This window comes from Gallus gallus, chromosome 6 (genome assembly GCF_016699485.2).
Source record: "Gallus gallus isolate bGalGal1 chromosome 6, bGalGal1.mat.broiler.GRCg7b, whole genome shotgun sequence".
In the NCBI taxonomy this organism is placed as follows: domain Eukaryota; kingdom Metazoa; phylum Chordata; class Aves; order Galliformes; family Phasianidae; genus Gallus; species Gallus gallus.
In genome coordinates, this window is record NC_052537.1 from 21,087,603 (window position 1) to 21,113,015 (window position 25,413).

At 41.2% G+C, this 25,413-nt stretch overlaps 1 protein-coding gene across 20 annotated transcripts in view; it reads right to left on the bottom strand.

The window, feature by feature from the left end:
- Window positions 1-5,006: 5,006 nt before the first annotated feature.
- LGI1 (leucine rich glioma inactivated 1) overlaps window positions 5,007-25,413 on the bottom strand; it is a 31,711-nt gene continuing 11,304 nt past the window's right edge. For 4 of the 20 annotated variants that reach the window (NM_001044655.4, XM_046942906.1, XM_046942905.1 and 1 more), the window contains 8 exons: window positions 16,817-17,266; window positions 16,358-16,429; window positions 12,381-12,452; window positions 12,206-12,277; window positions 8,246-8,317; window positions 6,845-7,014; window positions 6,272-6,436; window positions 5,007-6,181 (listed from right to left, as the gene is read on the bottom strand). In NM_001044655.4, the coding sequence (NP_001038120.2) occupies window positions 5,364-6,181; window positions 6,272-6,436; window positions 6,845-7,014; window positions 8,246-8,317; window positions 12,206-12,277; window positions 12,381-12,452; window positions 16,358-16,429; window positions 16,817-17,007 (1,632 nt within the window). In that variant the 5' untranslated portion in view covers window positions 17,008-17,266 and the 3' untranslated portion in view covers window positions 5,007-5,363. The other 16 variants (XM_046942909.1, XM_046942911.1, XM_015288607.4 and 13 more) reach the window with 15 other exon arrangements.

Genomic DNA, 25,413 nt, shown 5'->3' on the forward strand with positions numbered 1-25,413 from the left:
CTACTGCAATAAATGTCACATTTTTGTTTTTTTGAGGGAAATTGTTTCCTTTTGTGGCTTGAGGTTTGCCAGAATCAGATGTCATCCTGTTCCATAGCTTCAGTGAGTCCCACCACACTTCTCTGAGTCCCCAGCAGCTCTGCAGCGCGTCTGTGAGAGGAGTGAATTAGTACTGCATGCATTATCTCAGATAAGGCAACAGTGCTGATTTGCCATAGCATGGCATTGCATTCTCCTTACTTTTCTGTCCATGTAGCGTGATCTGCTTTTTCCTGTAGCTGTATGGTGGGATCAGTTTCTTGCTGAGTTGCTCACAATGATGTCAAGTTGTTTTTCCTAACTGCTAATTTTAGAGCTTGTGAGCCTTTCCTTCCTACGAAAAGTGTTTTGCATTTATGGACCCCGAACTTCACTAGTCAGCCTGTCCCATGTGTTATCTACTTTCTCCTGAAATTTTACACGTCAATTTTCCAATTATCATTCCTGATATTTGACCAGATACAAACATGGATCTTTCTGGTCTGAAATTCCGCTGATCATCCCATGAACTTTTAATAAAAATAGACACGATATTTGTTACTTCCAGTTCTTTTGCACATAAATGGCTTTTAATGAGAGACTGTATTCTTAGCAGACTGGCCTGTTTATTCTTCAGCTCTTTCAGCATTCTTGGATGCTCACCATCTGGGCAGGTTGACAACTTGCTAACAGACTGCTGTCGCTATCCAGGCCTTCAAGCAGGAAGTGCGAATAGGTCAGAAAGTCCTCTTCCAATTGAAATAATTTGGTAGGAGACGTAAAGCAAGGCTGAGTTAAAAGCAACTTTGGAGAATCCAGAACTTGATTTCTTGAATGGGAGACTGGGGCAGTAACATAATGATAATCATTATCCACTTCAACTTATTTGAAGAATAAATAAACAATTATGTTAATGGGAATATGCATATTTGGGCAAATTACTCCCCGCTGTAACAAATTTGAAGACAGAAGTATTACACCAGCATGACTAATTGGAGAAATTCAGAGTCTCAGAGCACAAATACAACACTGCTTCTGTATGGTGCACTGGTGGTCTTTGTATTGGGCAAATTCCTGTGGCATAGGTTGGCCTCTGAGCACTTTGTTTAAGTGAACTATAAACAGCCCATGTCTCCAACACCCGCTGTCAGAATTCAGAGCAAAACCTAATGGAGAAAACCTGCCCATTAGCAGCAGGTCTGGCTCCACAGCTCAGTCTTCAGAAATGGAATTCCCCAAGATCTCCACTTTTATAGGTCAGCTCCTGACCACAACAGTCTGTTTAGCCATCCTGATCAATAGGAGTCTGAATCACAGCTGCATGGCCATGCTCAGCTCTGCAGAGCAAGTGTGGGAGGAGAGGGCTTGCAGCCATGTGAAAAGTAGCTGCACATGTTTGAAGTATGTATTAACAAACCACAAAGAAAGCATGCTCTGCCGCAGGGGAGGGTTCGGGTTTTTCCTTCTGCCGAACCTGGATTAATTTCTACCCTGGCATTTTGGTGGGTGCTAGCATGTTCCCCAGTCGTGTCTCCACCGCTGGGATTCACTGCGTGCAACAGAGAGGTGCCAAAAGCAAAAGGCTGTGCCACAAGCAGGGGTCACGAATGTGGGGCAATAAGTCTTTTGCTGCATGTCACAAGAATGGGGTGATTGTCTCGGTGGGGTTCCCTCCCCTCCGAGAGGGAATGCATTGTGTCTTCAATGGTAAAGAAAATATTTCCTTGAAATGGAAGAACCAGGAGCAGTTATAATTAAAATGCTGCTGCAGAGATTACCAAATACTACAGTTTGTCACTATTTCTCTTTGTTCACTGTAGTGAATGTAGGGGAGAGAGTGCATGTTATAATGTGTTTTTTAATGGGAAGTAAGTAGAAATGGAGACCTGCAAGTCCTGGACATTACAACAGACAAAAGAAAAAAAAAAAAAAAAAAGCTATGCACAGTGTAATATCAGATATTCTGAATGTATTTTAGACATCACTCTCAGAGCAGAAGAGTGTACATTCTTTTATACTTGTGCTCCTTTAAAGTTATAGTCAAGTGGTTGTAGAAATACAATACAATTTCATTAACAATCGTCCCTTGGATATGAATATGACTTAGCATTATTAAAGATCAGCAGCATCCATTAACAACTTTCAATATTGTCTTCTGTAGTACTTTTAGTACTTGACATACTCTGTTAGTCATAAACAGAACAGTGAGAACAGTGAAAATCCATTACAACCACAGAAGACAACCAGGCAGCCGCAGGTAACACCCTGTGCTCTAAGAAAGGGATTTGTTTTAAAACAGTGTTTTAAAAAGTGTAAGGATATATATGCTAAAAAGTCCTATTTAAGTTTTTGGCTTGGGACCCCCTCTGATACCAGAAGGAATTCTGAGTACAGAGCCAGGGTGGGGTACGGCCTTATGCTCAGAGCTGTTAAACTGTCCAGGCTCTGAAGCTGGGAAGAGACAGCATAGGGAACCACCTAATGAGCCTTTGCGCTCTTCTACATTAAGGATTAACTACCATGAGTCCTGTTCTAAAAATACCCCAATTCCTTTTGTGGTGCAATGAAATGCAACACTTGCACAATACTAAACCAGCTGTAGTCCCTGTGAGACTCCAGCTGACATAAACAGCCTGTAGAGAGTGATTTTCAGAAGAGAAAAGATTTAGATTCAGCATTTTACAGTGATCAATTGACCTTCCAAAAACGACATTGACATTAAGGGCTTCCTGAATTATTAGCACTTGACCACAGGTAAAATTTTGTGAAGGAACATCCAAACTGATAACACAGTTGCATACTTCAGATAAATCCTGTATCATCCTGTCCAACTCCACGGCTAGTTTCCCTTGTATCTTGAATGTAAAACTCCAAGGGCTCATACTCCTGCAGGATTTTCAGCTGTTCCTTTAAGCTCAGGAATAACAGTGAATTCCCATAAATCCATCATAGAGTTTCAGAAAAGGTTAAACTGGGAAAACACCTACAGCAATACTATTGCATAGGGCTTATATCTGGTTGTCTCTGAAATATAATTCCAGGAAACAATGTTCTCAAGCAGGACTGTGAGGCAACATACTGGGCATAGGATTCAAACGATGTTTCTAAGTAAATGTCAGCAGCAGATTAGCAGGGCTATCTGAATCCACTAAATCTCAACCAGGCGTCTACAATATGTCCATAACGGGAAAGATATATATAGCCATTATTTATACTACTGGATAGAGAATGCATGTAGGCAAGTATAATGGGAGAAATCAGAAGAAAGTCAGTGCACATAGCTCAATAGGTTCTTCAGGAAAAGACCAAAACAAAAGACAAAATGAAGAAGAGAACACTTCGTGGTTTTCTGGTGTACTGTCGATCATCCTTTTGCCATGCAAGGTAGATTGAAGAAGAGATGGACAAGCTGAGCTGGCAATCACCATTATGACATTCACAAGTAATAAGAGAGATCATCTGGATTGATCTGGGGCTGGAAATCACGCTCATATGAAAGCTAAAAACTTGAAAACTGTCCAGTGATGCGTTATCAGGATGGATTTTGGAAATGTTATGTGCTAATAAAAATCCTGGTGGTGCTTATAACTGTGCAACGTTAAATCTTTCTAGTCACAGTTTATATGCAGTGGGTGGTTTTAAATCAAATACTGACCAGAGTGTAAGCTGCTATGGATAAAAAGGCACAAAAAATTAGCTTATTACAGTAGCATTGTTCACATACGATTTCTTCTTTTCTAATAGCACTGAATGTAAAAAACTATTCTTTATCATAGAAGCCCGCTGTTTAGAATTGGCTTCTTACATATTATGCATCTTTTCTGTCTGCAGCACTAGCAGGTGCTCATAGCAGCACCATCAGCAAAGGAAAAGCTAGTGAGGTTGAAATGGCCATTTTGGAGTCTTTGTAGGTATGGGGGGCCTGTCGGCTCACCACATCAGCTTATGTCACTAGCTAACATGCATAGGATAAATCTTATTTGCCAGTCAATGTCTGTGAATGCTAGAAATGTTAGAAATATAAACATACAGGGTATTTTAATGTATATTTTAAAGATAGCATTGTAGCGTAAGGCTCAATAACTTCAAGTGAAGTGAAAAAGTAGCTAAACTGAATTTGTGCTCTCTACCTGAGCTGCACCAAATGATCTTCAGCAGCAAGTGCTGATTTCTCACAGGTGATGCACTGGGTGTGTGTAAACAAAAGACTATTTAAACTTTGAGTGTGATGGATTTTCATGCCAAACTTAGACTCAGTGACTTAACAGACGTAGGTAGTTTCCCTGGGGGTGCAGATGTTACACTACTGGAGTGTGTTTTGCCACATTCAAAACTCCTGAAATTCCAGGCATACCTCTTACCAAATGACTCCATTTTCCCTACCCTCATTCAGAATAAAGAAGAAATTCAGTGAAGATTAAATAATTGTGATTACAATTGAAAGACTTGACAAGGATACACAGAATTCGTGCAAGTGATGTGTCACAGCTCAGATACAGAAATGATGCTGCCTGCAAAATAAGCTGTGCTTTTAGCTTTCAGCACAGTGACAACCCCAAGTGTTTTCCAGAGACTCATTCTGTGCTGCTTCAGTATGAGGTGGAGAAAGAAAGACCTTTACATCAGCTTTTATTCTGTTGATTTCTCTGTAATTTTTTTTCCAACAATCTGCTACTTCCAAATATAAACAGTACAAAGCCCCATCCTACAACCAGATCTATAGAGTGGAATCCTTTCTTTTCTGGGTGGAATCCAATTTGAACCAGTGAAGCTTCACATAAATACAATGATGTGTCCAGGTGACTGTTAATAGGACTGAAGTTCTATGCTGCATTTGCATCAAAACCTTCTGATAATACGTAAAACCCACCTGATATTCTGTGCACCTTCCATGCAGTACAACTCAGCATTGGGCAATATACCTTCTCCACTTTATCTTGTAGGTGTATAATGTATACACAAATAAAAAGTATCACCTGAAAATAATATTTGGAATGTGAAAGACACAAAATGTAAACATTTTATTTGGCAGTTGTTTCAAACAGGTGAATAAATAAATGGAAAAGTACATCTTAATATTCTTTATAGCAACAGATGCAGTTGCACACATATTTACATACTGTGGATGCAAAGAACAGTTAATTTAATTTCTTTTTGTTAAAAAATGCAACTTCCAACATCACTAGACTTGACAATTAAAGATGAAGATACTAGTAATACTTTGTTCTAGCAATCTCAACTTTTAAAGGCATTCATTTGGAAGTAAGATAAGAGAGTCATCATGCATTTAGTTCATTTTGTCCACTTACGGTAGAAAGTCTGATGTAATCTCAGATTTATGAGTGTCATGCGCTTAAGTCAACTCTGACATGTTTATAAATCAGTGTAGTTCCCTTAAAACTGGAAGCAAAGAGAAAATCTCGTTTATCGATGGAGACATGTATGAAAGATCTTGGTGCCTGTATATTTAATTCTTGAAACTTCACAAATTTTGCTTTCTCAGCATCCCAATAATAGACTTGAGTGAAAGAATAATCACTTCCGAGAATGGCATATTGATAATTACGTATCTGAAGCGGTTGGAATACCATTGACCCTCGGGATGGCATTCTTTGTAAATCCAGAAATGCTGAACCACCCCATTTCATTACTTTAGAGTCCCCAATAAATCTTGTTAAACAAATGTATACATCCTCTTTCACTTTGAAATGTTTCACCGCATATGCATCTTCCATATCCTGGATATCAAAACGCTTAACAAATTCATTTGTTCCTTTGTTCCATTGATATATTACAGGTCTTTGGGAACTACTTGACAGAATTAAATGTGGTTTGCCGGCTATTTCAAGAAACTCCACATCAGTATCTCTGTACCAGGCATGCAGAGACTGATGGGAATAAAATCCATTCCCATTCCATTTGTAAACAGTGGTGAAACCAGCTTTTGAACTGTCTGCAACAACAAAATACCAGTCTTCAGCAATCCTGAAAGTTTCAATGTCATTGGGTTTTCTGATTTTAAGGATTTCAATATCTTGAATTTTTATGAACTTATTAGCAAAAATATCTCTTTTATATATGTGGGAGCCTCCAAACAGCTGTGCGACAATGACATACAGCTGACTCTCAATAACTATAGGTTTACACACAACAGTTGAAGTACCTATAAAAAGAGAAGTAAAAGACAGGGTTAGCATCACTTTTTGGGGGGGGATCAGCTGTTGCAGTGTTATTTGGTGAGCAATGCTCATACCTGTAATGTTGTCATAATTCCTGAACATCACTTCTACGTGGTCCCATTCAAGAAAGATGCATTTTCCAGTGAAAGGCTGTGCAATAACCACATGTTCATCATTCATGTATGAGAAAGTATCTACCGACAGAGACTGATATGGCAGGGACTGAAAAACTTCAAATTCTGCAAAAGCACACAAAACATATGAAAATTACAGAGATACATCCCATACTACACTGAAAGAACATTTGCTTAACAGATAACACTTATTACAAATTACAGTATTTAATCACTAGTCCAATTTTCCTGATGATAAAGGAGCACTGTAATCTGCTTTTCAATCTTTCTCAATTAAAAGAAGTGCTATTTTGTGCCCTGGTTCTTCATAGCCTCCATATCAAATCTGAGTAGAAACTGCGATGTAAGTCCCAAATCCTGAGTGCTTCCTGTGTCAGACTTGCACCTGCATAGAATTCACAGTGATTTTAGCGAAACTTCCAGCCAGCATGTAGACTTCCAGCAAAATGGACCCTAGAATAAAAAACATACAGCTTTGACTTCACCAAATGTATATAATTTGAAGGACATTACCTGTAATAATGCAATCAAATTCTTTTGAGGAGAGGCTATTGATTTTGCGCTTCTTGTATTCTGGTGGGCTTTCACAGTATATGTCTTCAACAGTTGCATTGGTGCTGCCCAGCCACTCCACTAACCATTTCAGTTTGCAGTCACAATTAAATGCATTGCCTCTAAGATCTCTACAACAAATAAATCATGCATTGGAAATAAATAGTCAGCTGCTGTTTTTCTCCTTGCATGACAACAACAAGCTGGGCTCCTGTTAAATACGTGCTTTCTTGCTTATTCTCAGTTGATGGCTTCCTGGATGATTTTTTCCTGACCCACAGTTAAATTCAAATATCAGAACATACACAGATTTAATTCTATTAAGGAGAGCTTAACTTGATAATCAGTAGGAAGTTTTTGTTGATTTCCTCAAGTCTGGAGTTTCACAAAGGCCTTCCAAACAATTGCCCCACGTATGGGGAAGCTGTTTCTTGGGATTGCCCTTTCTCAGTATGAACGTTCTAGATAAAACAAATTAATGTACCCTGATGGTCAGCCAGTCAGTATTTGCTGTCTCCTTTGGATGTACTCACTTAGGGGTTTAGGAGACACAAGCAAAGGAGTTCAGTCTTTTACAGCTGTCTTTGGTCAGATTTCAGAAAGTATGGACAGGAATGGGCAAGTGCCAGGACCAGACTGTGTCACCAGCTGGCCACAGCCAGTCATGCCAAGCAGTGATGCAGGACACACTGACCATCTCTACAACCTGCTACTGCCGCTATGAATCCAGCTTGCCTTGTTTGTGCCAGGAGCAGAGCGCATGTTCTGCTCTCCTTATCCCAAATCAGGTGAACCACAATTCGGTATGTTGTGAACAGAACATACACCAGCGAAGCAACTGTAAGGCTTATTGCTTTATCTATATTTTGTATTTTTGTTGGTATTTAAGGTGTATATTTGAACAAATTCGTGTTTTGCTTTTGTTTGCAGTTATGACATTTAGTGTGATATATGGCACTTACTAAGATACTTATGCTTTTGTGATAAAAGACGGCTTTCCCAGAACTTATTTGGACACAGATACATCAGTTCCATTATATCTCTTCCACCCTCCCCTCACATCATGTTCTCTCATGCATCCCTTAGGACGTTTCCTTCTTATTCACCATCTTAATGAACATGCGGATCTCCTACACAACTACAAACAATATCACTTATCTTCATAACTAATCAAATATTCCAAACTAAAACAACTGATCAGTAACACTAGCCAAAAATCAAGCCTACCCATACTGCATATTCTCTACCCAGTAGTAAGATCCCATTACTGGCTATTGGTTTGAATCGTTACTCAGAATGCCCTCTAAAAACATCTCTTTATATTTTTAGTACAATTAATAGATTAATTAATTGCTTTCTTACACATTTGTTAAAGAATCCAAGCCTTTGAATATGTCTTTTGGAAGCGATTGGAGATTATTATTTGCGAGACTCCTGTAAAAGAAGATACTTCAATATCAGTGCTAGCTCATGAAATTAGACATTCTTTGCAAGGATTAATACTGTGCTGGTTCTTTATATGTTTTTGTGTGTGTGTGGTTTTTTTTTTCCTTAAGGTAAAGAACCCTACTATTCTCCACCATTTATTTCTACAAGATTGCTTTTAAGAATAGCTCTTTTACTTTGTGACTCTTTCTTCCACTAAAACCCCCTGCCTCCTCCTGCTTTCCAACTCTTCAGCAGCCTTATAGCATTCACAGTACTTCACTTAGCAGGGTAAAAAGTGCAGTCACCTCTGGTGTTTTGCCAACACCATTATTTTAAAACAATTAGTCATGATTGGATCTACTAATGTTTTCCTTAGGAGATACCAATATGTAGTGTTCATATTACTGCAACCTCCCACTTTCTTGTCTCTCTTCTGGAAGTTAAATCTTAATGTCAGATTTCATTGTATTGGATTTAGGTTTAGCTCATAATTTTTGGAAAGACGCAGTGATAGACAAGAAATTGCTGATCAGCACGGATTTCTTTCCCAGAATAGGTGTATGTAAGTATGTGTGCGTGAGACCAGCAAAAAAAGTGTTAATTCCCAATTTTTAATGTTGGGAAACCTCCCTTAAATGCAATGAGTGTTCTAGCTAGTAAGGTGAGGAGGAAGTGTGAGCAGCCTTTAAACAAGGAATGCATTACATTTCAGATGGAAAAATCTCTGTAAGTCCACCAAAGGTCTGTGTTCTCCTGAATGTCACTGAGGGCATAACAGGAAAAGAATAATGCAATAGTGTACAGCTCATGTCTCTTTCGATTAACAAAATTATTTATCTCTTACGAGAAGAAATGAAAATGGAAAGAAATCATTCTAATTTAATATCCCCGTTAGAATGTGGAGCTAGTAACTCTTAGAACCTTTTCTATTCTTAGTTATACATACAAAAATTATTTATTAACTACAATTTCTTTTGCCGGGCAAAGATATTTAGGCACATGTTTGAACCGAAGAACAGGCCCAGACCTACTGGGTCGACTGCCTCATTAAAAACAATGTTCTTTCCCCTATCAGGACAGTAAATATGGGATGCCATTAGACCCTTCTAATTTCCCAGCTCTCAAAGTAGATCTGATTGCAACACTTTGGTGTATGGATCATGTGCTTCCCTTATGCTTAATTTTACACTCAGGAGCAATTCTTTCAAAGTCAGGTAACTCATGTGGATAAAGCTAAGTTGACTTGCAAGAAAATGCCCTATATTTTCTTTATGACCTGGATTACATCAAACCAAAAGGGACAATGCCCTTGGAAATAACAGTGGCTCAGCGCTGCCATGGGAATATGACTAACAGAAAAATTTATACAAGGTTTATGCATTTGCCAATTTTTGGACAAAAACTTTGCATTTTATATTCCACTGCTAAAAAGCATGCTTGTATGTTACAAAACGCTGACTTGTCCAGATGCTGCTGTACCTGGTATTTGCTTTATAGTAAGAAAGTAAGGGTTGAGTCAGACACGCAGTTACGCTTATGGACAGATATCTGCAATTCTGAAAGAAAGGCAATCGAAATGATATATGGAACATAGAAATATAGAAATTATTTCCCTATCCTAATTGTAAGGTTTTAATGTTGAGTTAGTAAATTAGTTGAAAGACACAACTGTGTTTTCTTTTTCTCAGTCCACCCTAAACAGAAAATGAAATGTGTTGCATAACAAATAGTAGATGGCTCTTTTTTACAATAAGGACACGCTGTAATTATCAAAGATAATTGCATAATAAAAATACAAATGTTTGGATAGTTTACTGTATTGCAAAACTTATACTGTGAAAAGGAAATGAACAGAATAAACAGAACAAAGTTGATATTCTTCTCTAACTCCATGGAGCTAATTTCTGTGCTCGTTTACTGTGTTTCTTCTTATTATACTTTATGTATCACAAACACTCTCCTATTTCTTAAATGAGAAATGCCTCAGGATGCCAAATGATTATTCTTAATATGTAAGTACAATTCCCCCCAAAGGGTGGGGAGTAGGTCCACAAACAGATTAAACTATTCACATTCCGTTGTTAATGGAGCTGCCTTTGTGATTATTTTCTGCAGAATTCTCATTGTCTCGATGAATAGCTCTCCATGTGCAATAGCAGCATGCTGCACAAATCTGCGTTTCAGAAATGTGTGTGCAACCACATGCAAACCACAATGGCTCCTCAAGTGTGGTTCTATCTTTTGCATATGTTTTTCTCTTATGAAACTGTTGGAGTGTCCCCTGAAATCAACGTCACAGTCAAGACAAGATGTTACTCTTGGACTGCACACTCTGTGGAGAAGAAACTGCTTTACTCTATGTTGGAAAAGCAATTTTCTCACAGGCTGTAGCAGCTACTAAATAAGTAAATGAATATAATAAATAATGTACTGGAACCATTTGTGAATATAAAGCTATTCATGTGCATAAATATTTCGAAGATAGAGTCCCAGTTACCAGCCATATCCTATTATCTGCCTTTTTAACAATACTACAATTACTCCTGTGCCTCTAATATGGATTCTTATAGGATGTGCACAGCCCGCTTATGTACCTCTCTTCTCTCCACTTCCTCAGATCTAGAGCCATTCTGTAAGTAACTTCATACACATGAGCAGTCACAGTTTGAGGCAGCTGTTAGTCTTGTCTACGCTGACCAAAAAGGAAATGTTTTATGGTACATTCACTATGTGGTAAAGGGTTTGATGAATTGCAATTAAACCATTATGTTTATGCATTAACTATTTAGGATTGAACCTTTGTTTCTCCAGTGTCTAAACATATAAAAGAAAAAGTTAAATGATCCTCTTTCAAAGCCCTCCTCGGGGTTATTGTGCTAGGGCCAAGAGGTCAGAATCCACGCCCCTGCCTGTGACAAGCACCCCAAGATAAATGCTGCAGAATGCAAATGCTCAGAGCTGTGTATAAATCCATGCCAGGCACACCCTACATGTTTTAGCCTCCTTCTCTTTAAGCATCTTTGTAATGTTTTCTTACAACTAGAATTGTATTTGCAGAACCAGAAGTATTGCCAATGCATAAACTTGATGTCAGATAGGAATCAAAAGCCTGTGTAAAGACAATCTTGATAGATGAGAGCATGAGGCTGCTACCTTTGTGTTCCCAGTTAAATGTATTTGTTGCCAGTGTGCCTTTCACCTCCAGAGCACAGCGTGAGCCACACCTCTATGGGTGCCAGCACCCAGAGGGCAGGGTCTGCCCGCAATGGTGGGACAGTCCAATGGCAGGCCCTGGTGTTGGTGCCTAGGAGCATGACCGACCCCTATCACAGGCTGCCTGGGGTTCAGCAGGGGACAGGGTGTAGCTCAGATTTGTAGCTTGTTCTGCTGAAGCCTAAGGGCAGATCTGCTGTACAGCTGAGTGGGTGGATGGCCATAATACTGCCTTGGGCCCAGGCCAGATTGGTGCATGGGAAGAGGCCTGCCTCTGCCCCTCTGGCTCTCACCACTGTGGCGCCTCGGTGCCAATCGCTGCCTTCAAATCCCAAACTGGGCCTCCCTCTCCTACCTCACCTCACCAGAAACCAGCTGCCTGACCCACCCTGCTCTCCTGTGCCTCCCTGCTCAGGTGGAAACGCTCAGTGCCCTGAGCAGAGCAGGAAAGGAAGCTGCCACCACACACACTGCTTGGAGGCTGTTGGGGTCCCAGCCATCTACGCAACCATGGTTTGAAGTCTTTGGTGGAAACACAAAGATTAGCATTCTAATCCAATGAACAGTAGTACTGCTTAAACAAATGAGACTAGCTACATATCAAAATGCTATACTAAACAACACAGTGGTTCAGTTACTATATTAAATATACCAAGGAATATATTCAACCACTTTACTTACAGGTGAATTAAAGATTTCAGTCCTCTGAAAGTATTTCTTGAAATTGACTTAATGCTGTTGTTCTCTATGAACCTGTAACGGGTCGTAAAGTCATTCTGGTCAAAGCAGTGCCTGGAACGTGGAAGCCCACCCACTCTATTCAATAATGCCAGGAAAAATAATCTTATCCACTCACAAATATTCTAGATGAGGAAGGCCCATGAAAGCGTCATCGCTAATAACATCAAAAGTGTTGGACGTAAACAACCTGTGTGAAGAAATGTAAAACAAATGGCCATTAGGTTATTAGCACCTTCAGAAAATGGTTCAGCAATCCACAGAATCATTACAGTTGGGAAAGACTACGAAGATCATTTAGTTCAACTGATCAATAGCAGGCCAGATTTCCACTGACGGTTTGCCTTATGTAAGCACCACAGGATCACAAAGCTAAAACACACTGTTGAAACATTACAGTATTGTCTGGTGCAATGGAAGGACCCAGCAGCTCACTGTCTTGCATACTGGCACTATCTGATAAAATTCCACTGACTTCTGTAGGATGTAAACGTGGGTTTATCACGCCAATAAAACAAAGGCATTGTACAAGAGCCATTGAGGACAGACTCAGACAATAGTGAAATGTTCAAGTACTACAGAAGTCCAAATTGTGTTGAATACTTACTTTGGATGGCAATGTGAGGAAAAATCTAGTTTACAAGCCAGACATCAGGTTGAATTTACACAGCTGACAGGTAGGAAAAATCCTTAGTTAGGAGTTAAACTTGTGAGTGTGTTTGACCTGAGGGTACTGAGAGTTTCCTGAGAAAAAATGTGAAATTTCTTAGGGTTATTCTAATTCAGTCAGTGTTCAGATCAGAACTACTTTTTTAAGGCCACGCAATACCTGATGGAGATAGCTCTCAGTAGGTGCATGTATTTTTCATCCATCTAGCAGTAAAAATACTGGCAACACGTTTAATTTTATGCAATCTTGTAGCCCTTAAGAGTAGACTAGCATTGATTTTTCCAGCTTTATTTATGATTATCAGCCATGTTTGCATCTGCCCATTTTAATGCAGCTCAGAACTGCCACACCCTTAAAACGGTGAGGTACTGTCAAATAAGATGAACTTTATGTTTCCTCAGTGGAATACTAGTTGCACATCTATATTTTATTAAGTTGGACCTGATGGATGAATAGACTTACACTCTGATATCCTCAGGCATTCAGGAATTCAAGATTTTCAAGTATGAATTAATTCACTGAATGAGTTAATCTCCTCCTTTGTAGTCTGCATTAAGAATAAATTCCAGTTGGTTTGTTTTTCTCGCTAGGCTACTGCAGACCGCACTTCTTCCACTTTAAATACGTTCCTATATTTTTACAAAAATATAATCAGGAAATTCTTCCTTTTTGTTAGTAACAATAGATTCCTCTCTTAGAGAAAATAAGTATTTTCATAAAGTCCGTGAGCCTAAAGACCAGTTTAAGTAAATCCACTATCTGAAATTCTGTTTTCTGACATGGTTTCTCTGGATAATATTTATTTTTCTGCATTCTGCCCTGCTTGTATGCTATGAGAATAGTGTAGTATCTCTTTAAAGGCTATGGCTGTTGTAGAGATTGCCAGGATCATGGCACAGGTCTAGCAGTTGGTGAGCTCATTTGCCTCCCATCTTGTACCTCCCCCCAGTGTCTGTATCACATCTATCTGATGCACAGAGTGGCTTTTCTTCGACTTTCTGACCTCAAGAACCAGCTCTGCTTGATCACCACCAAATTACTTCTGAGGTGGGGAGAGGGGCAGACAACAGCGCACGACAGCTAAGGACCCTACTGCGGGGCAGGAGCTGTGCTGCTGGCAAGTATGAATCCTAGCGCTATGATTTACCTCCCTTCTCTCCATGTGCTTCTATGTCATCCATTTATAAGGGCACTCTGTGCACGCTGCCTGATAGACACGGCTACAAGTGCTGCAGATGAGAGCAGGGAGATGCCCCCTATTTTTCGGGAATGCTTTTGCTGGCACTTCGCTCATCTCTGTAGGTGCTGCACATTTTTGTTGCCACACAAAGAGCACAGAACATACCATCTGCACCATTCAAGAAGAAAAGCTCTCCTGCTCTGGGACTGCTGTGCAGTGTTTGGTACATTCAGACCATGATTTTACCAGAGACCACTGTCATTACTACAGCAAGAACAGTAGTAAAGAATAATAGAAGCAGACATATTCCACTCTCAGAAATGTGTGATTGGCATACTGGAGAGACTATTATGTAAAAGTATGTGCAGGCTGCTAAATCTTGCTGTTGGCTAAATTAAACCTACCAATACAGCTATAATCACACCAAGCTAAAACTTCCTTTAATTAACCGTAGTTTTCCATATTCTTATTTGCGTTACTCCATCTTCTGACAAACGTGGAAGTTTTTCTTTCCCACGTAGAAACTGGAGTATTGGCCCCACAGATAGAGCCCTGCTTCTGCCTTCCCAAAGATGGCAAGCAGCTCAGCTCCCACGTTAGAGATACACCTGGACAAGCAGCCAGTATTTTTAGAACTGCTAGGTAGCAGAAGTAATCTGTGGATAGCTTGCACCATTCTAACTGATCATTTGTCAAAGCCCATAAGGAAACAAAAACTGCTTTTCTGGGAGTGCAGCTTTTGTTGCAGTGTTATTAACAGCGGCTGAGAACATGCATTCCAGTGAAGCCTAAGGCAGACCTTGCAAATTATTTCCACTACCAAAATGCCAAAAGCCATTGTCAGAGACTACAACCCTCGGGCACTATAATGACTCAAAACCACCAGAATGTGTCTGTCCTGCTCCACCCTGCCCATCCCCGCCTGCCTGGCAGCAGATTGCTAAGTGTAGGTGGCACATCGTAGCCAGGAGAGACGATGATGATGTCCTACTCGCTCTTCAGACACAAGCTCCACCAATGCTGCTTTTTTTCTTTTCTTTGAAAGGCCCATTGCAGGGAATGTGTAAAATTTGTCCCTTTTGTGATCAGTGACCACCTGGGAAAATATTCTCAGGAATAAAGCGCAACGGAAAAGCATTTAGGTTTCCATAGTAACTGCATTTACCTATTTACCCTGTATCCAAAATTGTACAGTACGTCTGCACCTCCTTATCAGCTCCACTTGAGGTAGCAGAGTACAGCTAGGGTCAGGGCTTCAGCTATCAGTGCACCAACACTTTAACGAGACAGCATTAGGGCTCCAATCCATCAACGCGACACTTCTGACCACATGTAGCCTGCGTGCCGAGTCAGCCCGGGACAGATGTCTAATTTTGATTTTGATCACATCAGGTTGCCTTTCTCGCCAGATTTCTGAGACCGGCCTGGATGCGTTTCAGGCTGGTGGCACATCCACTATAAACAGTTCAGGTTACACCCCCTCTACCTTTGTATAGCTGGCAATTATGTAATCGTATGCCCACATTTCTAGGAAAGCCTGTGAACCTGTAAAAAACCTATATAGAAAGGCAACCAATTTTTAAATGTCCAAAAGCACTCTCTTCCTACCTATCACAGTCTCTGATCTTAAAATAACTGCTTTTTTTTTTTTTTTTAATTAAAAGATTTTCATTACTTTTGTGCATTTTCAAAAAACATGAAATCATAAATATGGTCAAAATGAGACACTAGCAAGGCTAAACTTCCACTGAAGTGACTAAACTTCCACAGAAGTCAGCGGCAATTTTACATGGAAAAGGAGTCCAGGACCTGTCCCACGGAACAGAGGGGCCTGGGGGGCTCTGAGCTCACGGGCAATGAAAGTTGCAAATGGGAAGCTTTGTATAGTGATCAGGCCCCAGGGCTGCAGGAGAGAAACAGGAACAGTTGTTGCAATGCTCAAATCCCTACTGTAATATTAATTAAAGTCCTATAAAGATAGCACACGTTCTGTCACCAAAAGCTCCAGAATGCAATCATTCAAAGTAGCACTGACAACAGATATCCCTGCAAAACACCAAGTACATGGACTTCGAAAAAATTAAACATGCACTATCTTTCACATTACTAAAAAGTCTTGTTTTTTGTCATCTAATGAACCTTCTCTTCCTATTTCCCATCAAAATAATATTGAGAACCTTATTGCATTATTTATGGACACATATACATTTCATAACAAAAACTGTATCATATAAATATTTCTCACAGAAGCTGCAGAGATGGTGTGAGCAAAAAACTCCCTTCTGGGATTTTAGTAAAAGCAGATCTCACAAAGGATCTGGAAAGAAGAAAAAAACAACCTTATATTAATGAAGTCTCACATATGCATGGTTACAACACCGATCTGGTCATCACAGAGAAATGTATTTATGCAAGTACTGAAAATATTTATATATATATTTTTAAATAAAAATGTTACAGGTTTCCTGCAGTATAGAAGCAGGTATGAAATGGTATTCGTGCACAGACACAGACAGACAGACAGATGAAAGAGATGTAAAAAGCAGAATTCAAGAATGCAGCACAATTTTAACACATTAGCTGATGATTCTGAATGCTGGAGGTACTCCCTGCAGCAAGCATCCTTCGGTATGCACTGAAAACACCACACATCCCAGTTCATTTTAAATCATAAATTAAATAACCAAATGCTTACAGCCCTTACAGTGAGATAACATCAGGCGGAACGCTGCGAGGAATAGATCTGGCATTTTCACATAAAGCATTATCTTTGGTACAAGTACACCAGGCAGGACATTTTGGCTTCACTGGTTTCTTCCCTTCAGTCAGCAAAAGCACAGATAAAAGGCATAAGAAATAAGCAATTCTTCTAAAGGGTCTGCTGGCATTTCCCATTCTTTTGATCCGCTCTCGTTCCAGCCAGTTGAAAGAATATCCCAAAACATGAACAGGGGTTCTTTATTCAGCCATTGGACGTCTTTCTATAAGTCCAGGTCAATATTTGTCTCTGCTTTCCCAACCCTTTTCTTTCTCTTTCACTCTGTTTCTGTAGACAGAAACCTGCAGCTGATCTGTGTGTTTCCACTCACTCAGGCAACGTACTGCTGAGAGAAGAGACCTGCGAGGTGCTGTAAGATGGGGAAAATCCAACCGGCTGAAGGAAGAAGAAAAAAAAAAAAAAAAAAAAAAAAAAAAAAGACTTGCATCACCACAAAAACACTGAGCACAACACAGCATTAGATTGCAAAGTGATGTAACTGAGAAATACACTGCTTTCTGTTTTCGCAGGGAGGCCCGCTCCCTGTTGCCAAAAATAGTACAGCATTATGTTTTGCTGGTGGGTGGGTGAGTGGGTGTGGGGTGGAGTATGTGTGTGGGGGGGGGCATCAGTCATCTCTTACTGGATCCCTACAACCTCAGGAACCTTGGAGAATTATGCTTCACATATTGCAAGCAGCAGAACCGAAGGCAGTATTCCCTGGAAAATGGAATCGAGTGAAACCATCAAAAGCATTGCTGCAAAAGCTGATAGATTAATTTTTATCCTTAGCCTTACTGCACATATTTGTACCACTGAAAAGCAAGCTGCCACACATGGAAAATATTACAATGTATGAGAGAATGCCTACAACTGTTATTCCTAAACAAAATATTTTCTCATGCAAAATAGACCCCAACTGCATTTCTAAGGGAAAAAAAAAAAGTTTTTATTTGCTACATGTTTCTGAGCTGGCTAAATAAACGGAATGAGGCGCTGTTCAAAACAGAGAGCACTTGTTAAAAGTTCAGGTTAAAAGTTGATTTGCTTGTGACCGGTTTGATCGTTTTAGATGCAAATAAATGTTATTTAAACACCGGCTACGTTATAGCCAAAGTTAAGGAAGGACTTTGTTTGAAAAGTGACAGGATAGGTACAAATCTTGCTGGTAACAATGAATGCATGCAGTACTGCCTGTACGCTGCAGCTGAAATTAGTGCGAGGTGCAGCAGGAATCCACTGCAAGAAACAGCCCTCGTCCCAGAGACTTTACGGTAAACTATAATAAATATTTTATAGGGAACTTAAGCAGCACCTAAGTGTTATTATATAAAGAATGGTAAGACAAAACTAATGAATGCCAAAAAGCTGGAAATCCAAATGGGGTGGTTCTTATTTTTTTCTGATATAGGATTGCTATTAGAAGAGTTCTGCAAACTTTAATAGGTCTTGACACATCTCCTGTCAGGCTGACAGCACTGATTGCATTGCACAGAACACAAAGCCTGTGAGGGTCAGCCTCACGGTGCAAAAAGTTTGACTCACTATTGGCTCCTTCACTGCTTTCTCTTCTCCAGCAGACAGACACCTGTAAGCCAGATCTCTCTTTACTACTCGTTACTTCTCTGATTCCACGTGGCCACCCAGCTCTCTCCCTTTGCTCCTGCAGGCCATGAAATCACAAGACCAACAGGCTGTGTCTGTCTTCCTCAGAGATTATTAAGGTGAGTCATTAGCGCATAGCCAGACATGGGTGCTCAGCATAAATTTCAGATGCTATGGGTGGAAAATGGCAAAGGGCCTACAGAACAGCAAGAAACAAGGATGGACAGTAGGACTCAACGCTAACGCCTCCTTGCTGGTGGTGGCTGAAATCTGTCTCCCCACAGTTGAGGATGCTCTGGGCCCACAGAACTCACAGCAGGTGGTGGGGCAGCATCCTCTGAGGGAACTGGGACCCTCAGAAACATGCAAAAAGCTTTCAGAGGGCCTCCTCCAAAGGCCCCTGCTGGGATATGGCTTCTGTGTCTCAGCACTCTCTCCTCAAAGAATCACAGAATCACTAAGGTTGGAAAAGATCACTAAGATCATGAAGTCCAATCTTCAACCCACCCACACTATGCCTACTGACCGTGGCTCTCAGTTGCAAACCTACTCATTTCTTGAACACTCCGGGGACAGTGACTGCACCGCCTCCCTGGGCAGCCTGTGCCAGTGCATCACCTCTCTTTCTGAGAAGAAATTTTTCCTAATTTCCATTCTCAACCTCTTCTGGCACAACTTAAGGCCATTACTTCTATCACTGATTCCTGGGAGAACAGGCCAACTCCAGCCTTACCACAACCTCTTTTCAGAGATTAGTAGAGAGTGATAAGGTCTTCCCTGAGCCTCTTCTCCCGACTGAACTACCCCAGTTCCCTCAGCTGCTCCCCTAAGCCCTGTGTTCCAGACCCTTCACAGCTTCACTGTCCTTCTCTGGATGCTCTAGGGCCTCAGTGTCTTTCTTGTAGTGAGGAATCAAAAACTGAACACTCTATTCACACCCTCGTGCCTGCAGAAGAAAGGGCAGCTTGCATACGCCTGCTTCCTCAGCCCTGTGGGTTTTTTTGTTTGTTTGTGGTTTTTTCTTAAAGCTCTGTATTAATTCAATCGTGGACCCAAGTTCTTGCTCATAAGAAAATCTCCCACATCAGCAAGTCTCTCCTGAAACAGGATTGACTTCAACGAGGAGTGACACAAAGCTACTTTAATGCTGAGCCCTTCCACCTTCCAGAAGAAAATGGTACAGAGTTACAGTAACCAAAGCACTAAAATCATTATAAAGCAAATGCTGATATCTTCCCAAGGGTATAAAGGTCTTCTTGTTCTGGAAATGATGCAACTGTACTACTGGGAAGGATGCTAGGTTTGTGGTACTTGCCTGAGCGGGGCATCCCATCCTCCTCTGAGACCGTCCGTGGTGCAAAAGCACAAACTCCAGCGAGGTGAGAATGGCAAACTCCCTAACTTTTTGCTGAAAGAGGGCTGCTGTTGTTTGCTTATTTGTTTGCTTCTGGCAAAGCTACCCATTACCATGGCAATAGTTTGCCATTGATGGCAAAACCCTGTGCTGCATTTTCTTAAGCTCATTCACTGAAGTCCACCATCAATTACTCAGGCATTTCTTTTTAGTTTATACTCCAGCCACATTGTGACCCTCATGAAAACTTCACAGCGGAGCAGTTTTTCCGTAACAAAAGGACATTCTGCAGCAGAGCCGTAACCTGACTCCAATTTCATCTGTGCGGAGAACTGCCTGGAAGTTCACTTTCTATTCCAAACTATGTGCCAAAACAACTGCTTTTCCTTCCCCCAAATTGCAAATATAATGAGTATTTCTAACCGCTTTGTCAAAAGAGAAGCATAAATCACATTTTCCAGAGTCCTTTTTAGCCAAGCTGAGTACCTCATTTCTTGCCTGTTGTACAATCAGAGAATCATAGAATCATTAAGGTTGGAAAAGACCAGTAAGACTGCCAACCATCCACCTACCACCAATATTACCCACTAACCCACGTCTGTAAGTACCACATCTCCACATTTCTTGAACATATCCAGTGACAGTGACTTCACCACCTCCCTGGGCAGTCTGTTCCAGTGCCTGACCACTCTTTTGGAGAAGTTTTTCCTAATATGCAGTTCAAAACCCAATTGGTTGGTGGCTGTCCAGGGCCACACCTGCTTCCCACCACTTCAGCATCAGGCTCACCCCTTAGCCCTGCCTTCACAGTTGATGCATCCCTGTGCCTGCTGCAGGGCCTCCGTGGCTACTTCAAGTGCTGATTCAGTGCCATGCAAGTCAAAATCTATGCATTTTGGTCTCAGCCAGGGTGCAGCAGGAGGAACAAGGGAGGCCTGGCTTGTTCTTAGGTGTGCTTTTCATTATTTGGCAATGTTATAACAGAAAAATCTTCACCTTGCAGCACAACAGAGTTGCTTGCCGGCAGACATGCTCCCATACAGGCAGCAATAAGCCGGCATGGCACTGCTGGCTGTTGTTATTCTCTCCGACTCGCCTTTGGTACTGCACTAATACCACACCAACGCTAGGAGCCTGTGTTTTCAAGAGAAGCCATGCCAACACCCGGCTCTCCCAGCGGGGCTTTGCCAAGCCCGAACCAGGCCATGCTCACTCTGTACTTGCTCTGCCGCTGCCGGGTGGCTCTGTAGCCTGGCAACACGCGCCTGCAGGCTCGGCCCCAGAGCCCCCCGCTCCCTCACCCGCTTCCCCTTTCTCTCCGCTGCTTTATTTTTGCTCAAGCAGGTCTGAGAGGAAGCCTCAAAAACAAAAAGCCGTGGAACGAGGCCAGGCTGCTCCTTGGAGACACGGACCTGCTTTTCTTTCGCCTTGTGTGCAGGATCTCTTTAATTTTTGTCCTCTTTTTCTTTTTTTTTTTTTTTTTTAACCATTCATCTTTGCAGTATGCTGAGCTGATTTTAGTATTTCCTGTACTTTATTAATGTGCTATGTTATTTCTCCTCTTTAATTTTGGCTAGAGCTAAGTAATTCCTAGGGAATCATTATTTTCCACATATTCACGCTATATGGTAGGAATCAAATAGCTTATTTCCTATATATCCTATGGCTTATTTCCTACAGATATCCTAATAGTTTTCTGATAATACCAATACTGGATAGCAATCAACCAGCAAAGAACAAGTTTGGTGAAGGTAAACAATGCTCAGAGTTAAGGATACTTTTGCTAGTTGCCACTGGAGCTGCTCACCACCTGGTATTCCTTGTGCTCCTTGATCAGACTTAGCACAACTTCTGTAGCTTGGTTGCCAGTGCAAACATACCCATTTATTGTTATTATTATTGACTTTCCAGTAATGATTCTTGACTATCTGGTTACAATGCAAACAATTCTACGAGTAAACCTGTTTGCTATAATTTTTGAGGAAAGCAAAAACAAAAGGGCAGAATATAGAGCCAAAAATTATTTTTTACATATTTAATTCCTCTATGAGGGATTAACTCTGCTCCACTGACTCTATTTGCATATTCACATTGGCCCAGTATGTTTTCATTACCAACACAGGGCAACATTTTAATAAGCTTCCTGTGGTTTTATGCTGACTACTTTTGCCTTTGCAGATACATATATTGTTACAGTTATCCTTTATTTCATCCTATTTTTAGAAAATTTTGTTGCCTTTTCCATGGTTGTTATGCGCTGCCTCCACATATGGGGGCCTAATCCAAAATCCACTGTCAGTAATGGCAAGAGTTAGTGAACTCCACTGTGCTCACTGTGAAGCATGTACTGTTTTACTGCAGAGATGCACAAGAGTCAGAATCACACCCCAGTGTTCAAGAGTCTCTCATGAGCAGATCATTGTGCTCACCGTGATACCACTGTGGTTGGAGCAGAAGGATTTTGAGACCAGACTCCTACGGAGGTCTCATGATTGGAGTCCTTGCTCTCCCAGTGCCATCCCTTTCAATAAACAAAACAAAGTCTTCTGAATTCCAAGCAGTTCTGAGAACACCACGCTTCCTGGTGGGTCTGGCTCCAAGAGACATTGCCAGGAAGAGACCTTCTGCAAGTTAGGTGCAACAAAACTCAACACAGCATAGCACAGAATAGCTGGTGAGTTAGCTCAGTGTTGCCTAAAATCGTCTTATTTGGAAAGTTCTTCTAACTTGCTCTTCCCTTTCCTGTCTATACAGGTCTGTATTGAGGATATCCTCCTTTATTAAGCAACAGGAGTTTCAGTAAAAGTGGAACAGTCAGGTCAATCCCTGTGTCAAAAGGCTGAGAAAACAGCTTCTGTAAGTCCTGCCAACTTGAGGGGAAAGAAAAATGCAGAGGGCAACCTCTTTTCCCTTGCAGGAGGTGGCCAGTTCCCAGTTCACTGCGGAGTTAAGAAAAAGCATCTCTGAGGAGAGCCAGGCCTCAGCTCTCCAGCCAAAAACCAAAAACATATGGTGCTGCAGGATGCCTGCTCTACTGGGCGCATCCTCATCAATGTGCAGTGGCTCTGTGACTGCTCACTGCTTAGGTGGACCAGAATTTGACTGACGGCAAGAAGTTTATCACAAGAGATGTGTTGCTACCTGACCCACAGTACTTTAAAAGGAAAACAGATGTGCAGTGTATTTCATCCAAACAGAAGCTTGGCATAATTCATCTATGTTTGCAACAACCTTTGAACATCTTTATGACCCTCGATGCTTTTTTTTCAGTTGCAAGTTTTTAAATAGAGAATATTGGGAACTACCTCAGAAGACAATTAAAGTTAGAGGAACGTTAGAGGATTTCTACCCTTTCCAATTTTTGAAAGGCTCACTGAGGGAGAGATCTCAGGAGGCCACTTTGCCCAGCCTCCTGGGTAACCAAGAGTATTAAAGGCTAAGACAGATACAACATGACTTTTAAACCGGTATCACAGAATTGTAAGTACACAGTCCATAGTCTTTGAACAGCTGATATTGATGATACTGCTAACGTCAGGTGTGTTTAAATGTTATTCTGGATGACCGCTCACACTGGTCTGACTATCTTCGAAGGGTAGGCAAATAACTGCCACGGCTCAGTACCTTTATTTTATGTAAGGAAGGAAAAAGAACAAAATAAAGAAACAGAAAAATCCAGTAACAGTCCTTCAGGTCAGACAGGGACATAACCCTCATTATCCATGGGTTGCTCCTCCTCTGTCAGAAGGACCCTACAAACCTTACTGACCCTTTTAAGTTTTTCACCCTTCACTTCCAATTCCCCCAGTGGCTGTCCAATCCTGGTCCTCTGCGTGGGACTGTACAAATCCCTGGCATTCCTCAGCTCTTCCCCAGCCTTTGTCTCAGTACAGTGGGACCAGTTGCTTTCTCAGGATCTGTAAAGGATCAGGAGCTCTGTAACAAAGTAGCATGCTTTGCAGCGCACAATCCCACAGCATAGAGCCAACTGTTCCCTTGAATACTAGTCACGCTCCTCCACATCTAAAAAAATAATTCCTACTTCATCTCTATTGTCCATGTTTTGCCTTGAAAATGCTGAATATGTAGAAATAGGAGGGGAAATATGAACAGCAAACATACAAGCTCAAGAGCTAGAGAGAGCACAATTTGAATGTGTGCATCTGTGTTACCTTTACGGTTCACAGTAGGACCTGAGACCAAACATTATACAGAGAGAAGGACTAAGAAATAAAGCAGTAAAAAAAAGTACACTGGTTTTGCATTCTGCTGAAATCTGCACTTTCTGCACTTAATCTCTAGAAAAAACTTTCAAGAAGATCTGCCACTGGCTAATTTATACCCCGGGAAGTTCGACTTCCCTCTACATGAACCTCTCAGAGAGGAAAAGTCATGCTCAAATATGCAAGCTACCATGCCTTCTCCTGATCACATATCAAAAGCATGATACTACTGATAAAAACCACAGTTAATTTTTAATGGACTCATGACTTTTTCAAGAAAATGACCTGGTGATATCAAGAATGTAGTTCTGTGCAGTGAGTTCTGTAAGGGGATGGTTTCTCTCTTCCCAGCTCTTCCGTGACCTCTCAGTACTGCTGCCCTCCACAGCTTGCTGCCAGTGTTTATCTCTAGTGTGTTCTCCAACTGGATCAGTTAAATGCTGTGGTAAAAGAGCAAAAAGCAAATAAAACCCTGAACGAACCCAAATCCTTCCAAAACAAAACAGGAAATGACAGAACCAGAACAAACAGCTGAGGACAGGAGCGGGGAAAAAATATTGGCTTTGCTGCTAGAGAAGAGGAACAGGGAGCCACAGACTTAGGCAGTTTCATACTACAACTCACCAGCTCCAAATACAAGTTACCACCAAACACACAACTCCACCTTCCATATGACACTGAACTCCTCTTGAGCAGCCACTCGGTGCCACTGGGAGTTGCCCGAGCTCTCCTGACACGATGAATGCATTGCTCCAGGTTCTCCCCATCCTTGGCTGCAGACTCTTGGGCTCTCCTCGTATCACCACTGCAGTTCACCTCTCCACCCTGGGCTGATAACCTCCGTGAAACTGTTCAGCCCCCCTCTGGACAGTACAACAGTTTTCCAAGGAAACAAGAGGCTCTACGAATTTACTCAGGTTACTGTTCCATAGAATTTTTCTAAAGATGATTTTTAATCTACAACTTCTCTCATGACAAGCAGTAGTCAGTAGTAGCTACTACACTGGTTATTGCCTACTGAGAGGCATCCATGGAACCACACCTTGATTTTGCAACCCTCGCAGAAACTCGCAGTGAAATGCAGGGAAGATGATAGCTAAAAACATTTAAATGAACCATAGGACAGAACTGGTGACAAACTATCTCACTCCAGACCAAATGGGATAAAATAGGAACCTTACAAAATGCACCAGTATCCAGACAGTATTGTTAAAAAAAAGACATCATCCAACTGGAAGAGAAACCTTCGAGAGGTGTATCCAAACAGACACTGGGAAAGAACTGCACTCTGCCAGCCCCTTTGCACTATTCATGAACTTAGCACTTCTCCCTGGGAGGTATCTTTCATGCCTACACTGAGA